The 12,343-nt window shown below is 34.7% G+C and overlaps 1 protein-coding gene across 1 annotated transcript in view; it reads left to right on the forward strand.

Moving 5' to 3' along the window:
• The window catches only part of SLC44A5 (solute carrier family 44 member 5), a 284,363-nt gene that overhangs the window by 4,438 nt on the left and 267,582 nt on the right, over nt 1-12,343 (forward strand). Inside the window, exon 2 of the mRNA XM_088022845.1 lies at nt 6,299-6,374. Coding sequence (XP_087878971.1) covers nt 6,299-6,374 — 76 coding nt within the window. The remainder of the gene's footprint in view (nt 1-6,298; nt 6,375-12,343) is intronic.

Here is a 12,343-nt window from a genome sequence, read left to right on the forward strand (position 1 = left end):
TGGAATTTAGCAGCTAAACTCAACTTAGAACCTAACTATGATCATTTCAGGAAGCATGGCTGAACTAAAGCTAGTTTTATTTAGGTTTCTCTTATTCTAAATAGTAAACACTGCTGGCTGTGGAGGTTCTTGCAAGGAAAAGCAGAGAGACACTACAGAATCACATTTCCTCCAGAAAATACTAGACCAGGAAAGAAAAAAGAGACTGGATGTGAAAGACAGGGAGTTCTCATCTATTCTTAACCTATTTTTAACTTCAAAGTGTGATATTTTAAGCTTTATAGTATTCTATGGTTTTTAAAACATTTTCACAAATATTAGCTCTTTGATCATTGTAACATAGTCTCAAGAGGCAAGTCAGGCAGATGTCCACATTTCAGAAGAAGAAATGAAACATGGAGACATTGTGATTTCCCCCAGTTTTACAGAATTAGAAATGACAGGGGATCCTTGACGCCTACATCAGTGAGTTCTGCATTCCATCCCAATGTTTATATAGTTCCAGAGATTACACCTTTTCTCTGGCTTAGACTTTTGTTTTGTTTTGTTTTGCTGGCTTTTTAAGCTAGTCCATTTGTGAATAGTTGTTAAAAGAATGATTATGTGGTTGCCTCCCCCAACTAAAGTGCAACATTTCAGAGTGTGCCTACCATGTTGTCTGAAATTTGGGTGCTACCCCTACTCTCTGTTTTTCTTTTCCTCTTTTGTGTCCTTGTGTAAGGCTGAGCAGAGTTTATTGCTGTACATATATCACATTTGGAATTTATGATAGCTTTCTGTTAATGGGTTGGGTATTATTGTGTCTCAACTTCTGTGACCCTATGTCAGGACAACTCAGCTTGGGGATATATTGCTGAGTTGTAATTTAAAAACCCTTGGCCCTTCTCTCTGTCAAACAAACTTGAACATAAAACAGTGTTGTATTAAATAGGATGGAGTTAGGATTTCTTTTTCAGTAAACAATGGATATTTGAAAAACAGCATATGCTTAAAATAACGTGTGCGCTCTCTCTCTCTCTCCCTTTTTCCCCCTTTCAGATTGGTCACAATGTATGAAAGCATAATACAAAGTGGGAAATAATCTCTTTTAGTTATCATGGTGCTATTTAAAAAAATTTTATTATATTTTGTTTACTGGAAATAATAACATCAAGCACTTATGTCTTAGTTACTTTTTAAAAATTTTAATTCCAGTATAGTTAACATACAGTGTTATATTAGTTTCAGGTGTACAATATAGTGATTCAACAATTCTGTACATTACTGGATGCTCATCATGAGAAGGATAATCTTAATCCCCTTCACCTCTTTCACCCATCCCTCCACCCACCACCCCTCTGGTAACCATCAGGTTGTTCTCTAGTTTAAGAGTCAGTTAAGAGTTACCAATAACTTTCTGTGGTTATAGAAGATATTGTTTTCTAATTTTCTAACAAACGATTTTTTTAAAGAAGAAAAAACTGCTTCTATCAAATAACTCCTAAGAAAACAACTTTAAATCATTTTTTGTTTGTTTCTTTCCAGTCTTTCTCTGTTTATTTGTTATTTTATTCCTTAATTTATTTAAGAAATATTTATTGAGGGGTGCCTGGGTGGCTCAGTCGGTTAAGCGGCTGCCTTCGGCTCGGGTCATGATTCCAGGGTCCTGGGATCAAGTCCCATGTCGGGCTCCCTGCTCAGTGGGGAGTCTGCTTCTCCCTCTGCCTCTGCCTCTCCCCCTGCTTATGCTCTCTCTCTGTCAAATAAAGAAATAAAATCTTTAAAAAAAAGAAATATTTATTGAGTACATAATATGGATCAATCACAGTGCTGGGCACTGGACATATTGAGGTATACAAGATAAGCAGCTTAACGGTTGTTGATAGAATGGGTAATAATAGGGGTGCCTGGGTGGCTCCGTTGGTTAAGCATCAGACTCTTGGTTTCAGCTCAGGTCATGATTTAAGGGTCTTGAGATCAAGCCGTGGGTCAGGCTATGCAATCAGCATGGAGTCTGCTTGAGATTCTCCCCTTCTCCCTCTGCTCCTCTCTCTCTCTCTCTCTTAAATACATTTTAAAAAAAAGAATAGGTATTAATAACCATGGTAGTGAGTGCTACAAATGAGAAGTGTAGGCTGCTGTACTCTACAGTGTGGACCTAATTTAGTTTTTCTAAAGAAATTATTTAATATATACCTATGTAATGTATTTTAAATAATTGGGATCATTATGATATATAAAGTTTAGTATATTTTTTCTTAAAACTATATTATGACTATTTTCCCATTTCTTTAAATATTCTTTGAGAATGCTATTTCTTAAAAGATTAATTTATTTATTTCAAGGGGAGGGGAGTGGCAGAGGGAGAGGGAGAGAGAAAATCCCAAGCAGACTCCCCGCTGAGTGTGGATTCCCCAACACAGGGCTCAATCTCATGATCCTGAGATCATGACCTGAGCTGAAATCAAGAATCCCATGCTTAACCAACTGAGCCACCCAAGCACCTCATAGAATACTATTTTTAAGGGCTACATAATTTTCTACTGGATCTATATACCAAATTTATTAGAAATTGGAATATTTCCTGGAATTTAGACTTCTCATAAGCGTCATTCATCCTGAGGTTTATAATGACCAAAAGCTCACATGTGAAAGCATATGAATTTGTAACCAAGAACTACTAATTAATTTCTTTTAATTATGTCTGCCTTGTACCTTTTGCTTTAAAAGAATCAGAACTTAGAATTTATGGGTCCTGGAGATAAAAAGGTAGTTATAGCACCCCTTGCTTTAATAATCTCGCTGTTACTGCTTTATGATATTTGGGAAATCTTAGAGAATTAAAATAGAAGGGATGGCAAAATGATGGCTGAGCTCTCATGGCCCATCTGGACTCCAAATTGAGAGTTCTTCCTGGACTTAGTGTAGGTACTTAGCTGATTGTGGAGAACTTAGGGATAGGAAGATATTGTTGAAAATAAGCTTTTTAAAGAAATGGTGACTCCACAGTTGTTGATGTTTGGAAAGCATTTTCTTTGATATTTATTTATGAGTTTACTTGCTTTATATTTTTCCTTTCCCAGTTTTTTTCTTCACCTTGTTTTAGTGTGTTCCTGTGTGCTCCCACCTTGTTTTGTAAGGCATGCCTTCTATTTATCTGAGATCATTTCTTTTGTGTGTGGGTCAGACTTATTGTCAGCTGTCTCACTGGGGTGAAAGTCATCCAAACATAAATCTTTTTTTTTTTTTTGCTCTCTTGCTTTCCCCCTCCTCTTTTTGTGTTGCCATTTTCTTCTCCATTTTTGCATTCCTTCTTTTGTTTGCTTGAGCTACTTGTCCCACCTCCATTCCTCCTTAACTTTCTTGGGTCATAAGTTCTCTTTTACATTCAGTGCTATAGCTGCTTCTTTTCATTCTACTGTGCTTTGGTATTCTGTGCTGCCTCTCTCTTTCTCCTTTTCTCTCTCTCTCAGTGTATTTAATATGTGTTTCACCTTGGCTCTGCTCATTTATGCTTCTGAATTGCTGCAGCAGCTTCTCACACATCCTATGTAGACTCAGGGAAAGGAAAGGGAAAGGACAGATGTTGTAGTTACTAATGGAACAGCAGCTCCAAATGCAGATTCACGTAGGAAAGGGACTATCTGAAAAAGGAAATTTCCCTAATATGTTTACTCCTATTAAGAAGTTCCCTGGCTGGGACTGTGTCACATTAGAAAGCTTTTGCATAGTGAAGGAAACCATCAACAAAACAAAATGGCAACCTACAGAATGGGAGAAGATATTGCAAATGATAAATCTGGTATGTGGTCAAAATCCAAAATATTTAATAATTCATAACTCAATCACAAAAAAACAAATGATCAAATTAAAAGATGAGCAGAAGACCTGAACTGATATTTTTTCAAAGAAGACATATAGATGGCCAGCAGGGATGTGAAAAGTTGCTCAACATCACTAACCATCGGGGAAATGCAAATTAAAACCACAATGAGATATCTCATGCCTATCAGAATGGCTATTATCAAAAGACAAGAAATAACAAGTATTGGTAAGGATGTGGAGAATAGGGGATCCTTGTACAGTATTGGTGGAAATGTAAATTGGTAAAGCCAGTATGGAAAACAACATGGAGTTTCCTCAAAAAAATCAGAAGTAGAAATATCATATGACCCAGCAATTCCACTTCTAAGTATTTAACCAAAGGATACAAAAACACTAATTTGAAAAGACATATGCATTCTTATGTTCATGGCAGCATTATTTACAGTAGTCAAGATATGGAAGCAACCTAGGTGTCCACAGATAGATAAATGGATTGTGTGTGTGTGTGTGTGTGTGTGTGTGTGTGTGTGTGTGTGTGTGTATAGACCTACATATATATACAATGGCATATTACTCAGCCATAAAAAGAATGAAGTCTTGTCATTTGCAACAACATAGGTAGACCTAGGGGGGTACTGTGCTGAGTGAAATACGTCAACTAGAGAAGGACAAATACTATATAATTTCACTTATATGTGGAATCTAAAAACATAATAAATGAACAAACAAAACAAAAAAGAAACAGACTTATAGATACAGAGAACAAACTGATGGTTGCTAGAGGAGAGGAGTTTGATGAAATAGGTGAAGGGGATTAAGAGGTACAGTTGTCCAGTTATAAAATAAATAAGTCATGGGGATGTAATGTACAGCATGGAGAGTATAGATAGTAATATTATTAACAACTTTGGTGATAGACAATAACTAGACTTGTTGTGACCATTTCATAATATATTTAAATATCGAATCACTGTGTGGTACACTCAAAAATAATACAATATTGTATGTTAGTTATTCCTTTTTAAAATTTATTTTAAAATTTTATTTTAAATTCCAGTATAGTTAATATATAGCATTATATTAATTTGTGACAGTGTTATGTTAGTTTATATATTATTATTTAATAAGAAAATGTTTCCTGGCTCAGTCCAGAGATTCCTTATTGTTTTCAAAGAAGATATCTAAAAATAGGCTGGTCCTCCAAATATGATTCTTTATGGAGCCACACCCAATTCTTCCCATGTACAGAACTATTTTAGAGACTTGCAATGGGAGAGGTATTCTAAGAAGCTTTCTAAGAAGCAGCTTCTTAGAACCACTTTGAAATAGGTTTTAAAATTAAAAAAAAAACCATTTCACACACATGATATGCTTCAATACTCCATATGACAAAAAGGTTATTCAAGAAGTCTTAACCTAGCTTGTAAGAAGGGTCAAAGAGTCAACTTGACAAAACTTATTGTGGGGCTACTATGAGCCATATCCTGTGCTGGATGCTGGAAACTTACAGGTGAGTAGCCATCCGTAGTACCTGTCCTGGTCACAGTCTACCAGAGAACTCACATTCATCTATCAGCTCAGTCATATATTTATGCCACATAAATGAACAGTTTTAGACCTTGATTTAACTAGTTCACAGCCAAACTGTTGCTTACTGTCCATGGAAACTCATGCTTTAGATAAGGAACTCATATTTTACATATAAAAAGAATAGTAAGTAAAATAATATTGACACAAAATTTCAGATTTTAAATTGATACAAAATTTTTGAAATAACCAAGAGCTTTTCATAGTGGCCCTATTATACTTGGAAGATTGGACTGGATAATTTCTAAAGTCCCTTCCAGTTATTAAAAAAACATGTTTTCTGATTTTATTCATGTCTGTTTTATAACAAATTTTATTATTAAATTGCTCTCCATCTGTAAGAATCATATATCTGAAAGACCTTTGCATAACTCAGACAAGGTAAAATAGTTTTTCTACCCAAACATCACATTTTCTTTTCAGTTATAACAGGTGCCCCCAATAGTACTGGACATAAGGTCTGGGTTTGTCCTCATAAATCAGTGTAATTCTCTGGCCTTGAGTAATTATGTCAAAATAATTCACCTTTATTCATAATTGGTTATTTAAATAAAAAGTCTGTCGTTACCTTTGCAGAGTCTGAAACAAACTGCTTAGTTGATGCATTCAGTATGTTTTCCAACAATGTGTGTTTGAAAATACTAATTACCTAATTAAGTAGTAAAAAACAATCCTGTTCCAAATTTTTGTTGGTAAAGGAGAAAGATTAAAACAATTATCTCAGGTTAGAGGGGAAAGGAGTCCAAATAGAAAAGAAGCTCATTCATTTGGTGTCTGTGTCTCATTTTTCACATGGACACTATGTCAGCATTTCCTTTAGCACATGTAGAATATCTGATCCTTCACAGGACAGCTGCATTGACTCACTGTAAATGTAACACATTTTTATAGTTGTTGTCACCCTCAGGATCTTGGTGTGACAGAAAAATATTGGCTGAAAGACCAGTGTAGAAGAATGTGGATTAGCTTTGAAGGGTTCAGAGGTTAGACTCAAAGAAGTATAGAGCTATTATCAAGTTTTAGCTAGGGATATTTGGTTGTAGTACATGTAACAAAAGAGACTGTAAACAAGAACCCTAGCAGGTTAAATAGATTTTTTTCATATTAATAGCGGCAAAGTATAATTTGAATAGGAAATGATAGGTTAGTGGTCCTTTACATATTATTGCTTTAAAAATTAGGGTAAGATTCGATCTACTCATCATGCAATAAAGAGAAGAGGCAATAGGAAAAGTATAATTTTCCCTTCAAAGGCTACCCTTTGTATGCGGATTAGACCCCTCCTGCACTTCCAGTTATGTACTGATCAGTATTGTTGAATAGCATTCATTTTCAAAAGATCGGTTGGCAATCTTTAGGAATTTAAATCTAACTAGAATTGTTTTAGATGTATGCAAGGAGACATATATTTTTGTTGTGTATACCATTTAAGATAAGCTTTCAGTTTACTAATAGCACTCTATTTCTTTTATAAACTCAGCATGTTTTATTTTTAAGCTTTTATGTTATAGAGTGGTTTATGTCACTCATTATCTAGTAAAAATGGATAAAGTTACGGACAAAGATGCACTTTACAGCATCCTTAGATTATGAGTTCTATGAATAAATTATCTAACAATAATCTGAATTTGAGATGCTAAATGACTGGATTCTGATAAACATGATTCCTCCGTTAAAATCATATATATTGGCAAGCACATGAGAAATGTGTTATGCCAGTTCATCTAATTCAAGCTGTATGATGAGATTTGCCTCAAAATTATAAATGATGGCCACCTACACAAGTCACTATAGAATTTCTTCCTTCTGTTTAATGTTATTTGCGTGGTTCAGGTCTGAGTCTTCCTCTCGTAGAGCACTGGACCTGGAGTCAGAAGATCTAGATTCCAATTCTGGTTTCATGGATAACTAACCATGTGACAATGAGTAAATCCTTTTACCTTGGGCTCAAGGTTCTAATAGGTGAAATGAGCCTAACAATATTATCTTACCTAATTGATAGAGTTGGTATGAGGATCAAATAGAATTAAGTAAGAGAGTGGACAAAAGAGCTCTGAATACTGTAATCACCCCAAGTAAATTAATAATAAAAATAAGGTAGGCAAATTTGCCAAATGCTTTTTAATAGAAAATTTTCTTATTTTTTAATAACACAAAATGAAATTTTTCTGCCATAAAATATATAAGGGAAACATAAATATGGACTATGATCCCATGGATGTCCATTTCCTTCCTCACCCCTCTTTGCCTAGTTAACTTTACTCAGACTTTCTCACAAGAATCTTACCCAACTGCTTTATCCTTCACTCATAGGGTAATTACAAGGGGTAATTATGCACTACCCCCATTATACAACTCCATACTCACTAGACTTCTTCTACATAGCATGTATCACCCTTTGTAATGTCTACTTCTGTGCATATTTGATTATCTCTCCCATTAGATCATAAGCTTCATGAGGGTGTGAACTTGTTCTGCTCACATACCTGAACACCAGTACAGTGTGTGGTGCCAACTCATCATTGCATGACTGTTGGATAAAAGTTTCAGCTGTTAATATGTTTATCTAAATCAATTTGAGTCACTAACCAAAAATTGGATTCAGGATTGCTCAAAAAGTCAATATATTATCTGCAGAGATGAAGGAATAGCCAGTCATTCTACTTGAACTTGTATTAATTATGCTTGCTTTAAGCCCAGATGCAGATTGAGGCCCTAGGTTCAAAGTAAATTCAATTCTTTTAATGTCATATGAAAGGGATTTCTGGTTTTAGTACTATTTCTTGGACTGCATTCAGTCATCTTAGATGTTAAAATCTTCTGGTTGTAAATAAATTTTGAGTCAATTTTTCATTATTCATTTATAAAATAATTCCTTTAAGTAGGATTACATTTTCAGAGAGAAATCCATCTCTTAAGGGTTTTATTTTCTACTTGAGCTGTGCTTATTTACATGGGTACATTTCCAGATTTATTGAGGCCACGCCACAGCACATCAACAAGGTTGTGGACTTAGCACTGGACCCAGAGGCTTATGAGTTCCTGTCACAGCTCAGCACATAACTTCTCTGTGGTCTTGTGCCAGTCATTTACTAAATGACCCCAGGTTAGCCTCAAAGATGTAATGCACTTCTCCAAAGTGAGAAATTGTTCACTTCTTGCTGGCAGGAGCAGGCATTCAAGCTTGCATTTCATTCTCCAGGAATGGGTTTCATAAATGTGCATATTAGTCACATCACTTTGTTAATACGTTATAAAAATAATGGTGAGATTGTACTGAGAATATATTAAAGTGGATTTTATAGGTAGGTAATATTTGTTCAAATGGGGAACAGTCTTGCTGTACTTGATATTTATGTTATTTTGAATTCCTAATTGTTTTCTTGGGAAAAAATGTTCAAGCAAGTTCTAAAAATCATATTTGCTTTTGTCGTAGAAATGCTTGTTCAATCGCCCCCCAACACATAGTCTTTATTTTTTAAATTAAAAGGTATTTTTTAAATTAACTGATGTAACTACCATGTAAAGGTCTGTAAAACATGTTTTATGTTGGGTGCCTGGGTGGCTCAGTTGGTTCAGCGACTGCCTTCGGCTCAGGTCATGATCCTGGAGTCCCGGGATCGAGTCCCGCATCAGGCTCCCTGCTCGGCAGGGAGTCTGCTTCTCCCTCTGACCATCTTCTCTCTCATGCTCTCCGTTTCTCATTCTCTCTCTCTCAAATAAATAAATAAAATCTTTAAAAACAAAACAAAACATGTTTTATGTTATAAAAGAAGTCCCATACTTGAAAAGTTTTGAAAGTACTGTCCAATAACAAGTCTGACTATATTTAGAATGCAAGTCTGGCTATATTTAGCATTCCTGTCCCTGATTTAAGGTAACATTTTGGAATTTCCCCAATGTTTTTACCACTTCTATTTCATTAACTAATTTTCTGATCTTTGTTGATCAAAATTGGGTTCAGAGAGCAGGTATCTTTATTCTTTTTCACTCCTCAAACCAGTATTCTTATCAAGCACACCAAGAATTTATCAGATGCACCAATTTTAGCAAATAGATTTCTTTGGGGTGCATAGCTATTTGAAGCTCTTCATAATTACCATATCTTGAGATGGTATATGTGAATGTGTTTAACACAATGTCTAGTAGCAACATATAGATGTTCAGTAAATCTGTTTTTAATTCCCTTTTTGCCTTTAAAACATCTGTATCAGGAGGGTGACATTCACATCCTCCAAATGGTCAAGTGGTCTGTGGTATATGCCCTGAGTAGTCTCAGGGATCTTTCTTTCTCCTTTAATCCTCTTACAAGTTTTCTATTCATGGTACTGCTTTTTCTCCAATCCAGGTTTCTTTTCACTGAAATATGCATTGTCATCTCTGAAATCCAGCTGCAAATTTATCCTATGAAGTTTGAAAATACATTATTTCCTTTGTCCTGAACGTCTTGCCTCCAGCCTCTTATTTAAGGACCAGCTACTCTAATTAGCTTTCCCTAACCCTCTGCTTTGATTTAGATATCCTTCATCTCTAATGTAACAGAAACCCATACATATCTCTATTAGTATTTAAAATATTACAATTGTTACCTCCCTAATCTGCTTCGTCCACTAGGCTGTAGGTCTCAGCCCCTGAGGTTCTCATGCACTGTATTTCATCTCTGTAACTCAGGGCTAAGCATGTGATCAGCATTCGAGAAATATTTACTGATTCTATAAATAAAATTGCATTTATTTTCTTGTATTAGTATCTTATATTTATTACCCATTGTGCTTTGGAGTATAGGCCTCTCAGGTCATAACTCTTATTGCTGCCTCTCCTTTATAAATGGATTTCTCACGTAAATTATTGAGTATTTCCTCCATTGTGAGTCTTCTTCCAATATCACTCATGTCCTCCAAAGTAACCATTCTATTTTTATAGTTTTAACTGAGCATTTTTACCTCACCACTTTCATTTCCCATTTTAAAGCCTTCTTGGTCAAAGCTGTAAATTTCTGGGCAAACCTGTTGATTCTTAACATTTGTGCAATCACCAACATCAAGAAATGTGCATTTTCAGCCCCCTTAGAATCCCTCCCGTGGCCACTCCCAATCACTACCACTTACCCTAAAGGTGACTATTATTTACCTTCTAATATCAATTATTACTTGTTTATTTTTTATAGACTAGATTAAAATTATAAAAGTGAGACTTACTCATTTGTAGAATAAGACAAGCCTTGGGGGAAATGGAAATTTTGTATATTAATTTACCTTAAGAGAACTTTATTGCCCACATACACACATATATATGAAGTCACTTTGTCAACGTAGGATCATAAAATGTTCTGTATGGCTCTGTTGGCTCATGGAAATATTAAAAATGAATCATTGGGGGATAAATGAAAAGGATTGGAACAAAAATTTTCCCCTCAGCATACAGGGAAAAAAATATGTAACAGTCTGGAAACAAAATTTGGGATTTTTAAAAAAACTTTATTTTTTTAAAGTTTGCAGATTTTGCATCTCTAGCCTACTGATGTGGACACATTAGAGACATTTTCCAGCTCTTGTTTTGGTGACTCAGAGTACTGCTATGCCATGGCCCATGGTGGATTAGACTGGCTGAACATTATTACTGGAGCAGTCCTATAGCTGTTTATGTAGACACAGTCTCTCTTTTGTTCCAACCTAAATATTAGGACAGGCCAATAATTCTTTCAGCATGTGAGAACTTGTTATTGTAAATGGACAATTTGAACAGACATGTATTACTTCAGAGGTTCATGAAGTCAATACATTTTTTTTTTCAGAGAATGTGATTCAGGTACTGAGATTTTGAGTCCACAAATACAAATTATTTATATGTATTAACATTATTAAGGAGAGGAATTAATTGACATTACTTGAGAGGAGATGTTGAGAAAGGATTGAGATAATGTGAAACTACTCAAGAATTCTGATATGTTTTTGTAACTATTCCTGTGGCTGTATCACTTTGTTTTTTATTTTTACATATATAGATTTATTAAAGTATACTTTACATGCAATATCCTATTAGTTTCAGGTGTACATCATAGTGATTCAATATTTTTATGTATTATGAAATAATCCCCATGATAAATCTAGTCATCATCCTCACCATACAAAGTCATTACAATAATATTGACTACATTTCCTATGTTGTACATTGCATCTTCATGACTTATTTATTTTATAACTGGAAGTTATTATCTCTTAATCCCCCTTACTTATTTTACCTGCCCTCCAATCCCTCTTCATTCTGGTAATCAACAGTTTGTTTCCTGTATCTCTGAGTCTGTTTTTGTTTTGATTTTTATATTCCACACTTAAGTGAAATCATAGAGTATTTGTCTTTCTCTCTCTGACTTATTTCACTTAGCATGATATCCTCTAATCCATCCATGTTGTCACAACAGTAAGATTTAATTCCTTTTTATGGCTGAGTAATATTCCATGGTATATATTTATATACACATTTATATACCACATTTTCATTATCCATTCATCTATCAATGAATACTTGGGTTGCTTCCATATCTTGGTGACTGTAAATAATGCTGCATTGAGCTTAGGAGTGTATATATCTCTTTGGGTTGGTGTTTTCATTTTCTTTGGATAATCACACCTAGAAGTGGAATTGCTGAGTCATATGATAGTTCTATTTCTAATTTTTCTGAGGAAACTTCATACTGTTTTCCATAGTGGCTGCACCAGTTTACATTCCTAGTTTCATACTGCTGTGGTCAGGAAAAAAAATGCCTGATAGATTTCAATCTTCTTGAATTTATTGAAGCTTTTTTGTGGTCTAATATATGATCTATCCTGGAGAATGTTCCATGTACACTTGAAAAGAATGTCCATTCTGTAGTTTTTGGATGAAATGATATATCTATCTATCTATCTATATATTAGATATATATCTAATAGATATATTAGTATATATCTAT

The sequence above is a fragment of the Eumetopias jubatus genome, unplaced genomic scaffold (genome assembly GCF_037043125.1).
Source record: "Eumetopias jubatus isolate StellerSeaLion01/CBP00866 unplaced genomic scaffold, mEumJub1_p1.0 scaffold_4, whole genome shotgun sequence".
NCBI lineage: Eukaryota > Metazoa > Chordata > Mammalia > Carnivora > Otariidae > Eumetopias > Eumetopias jubatus.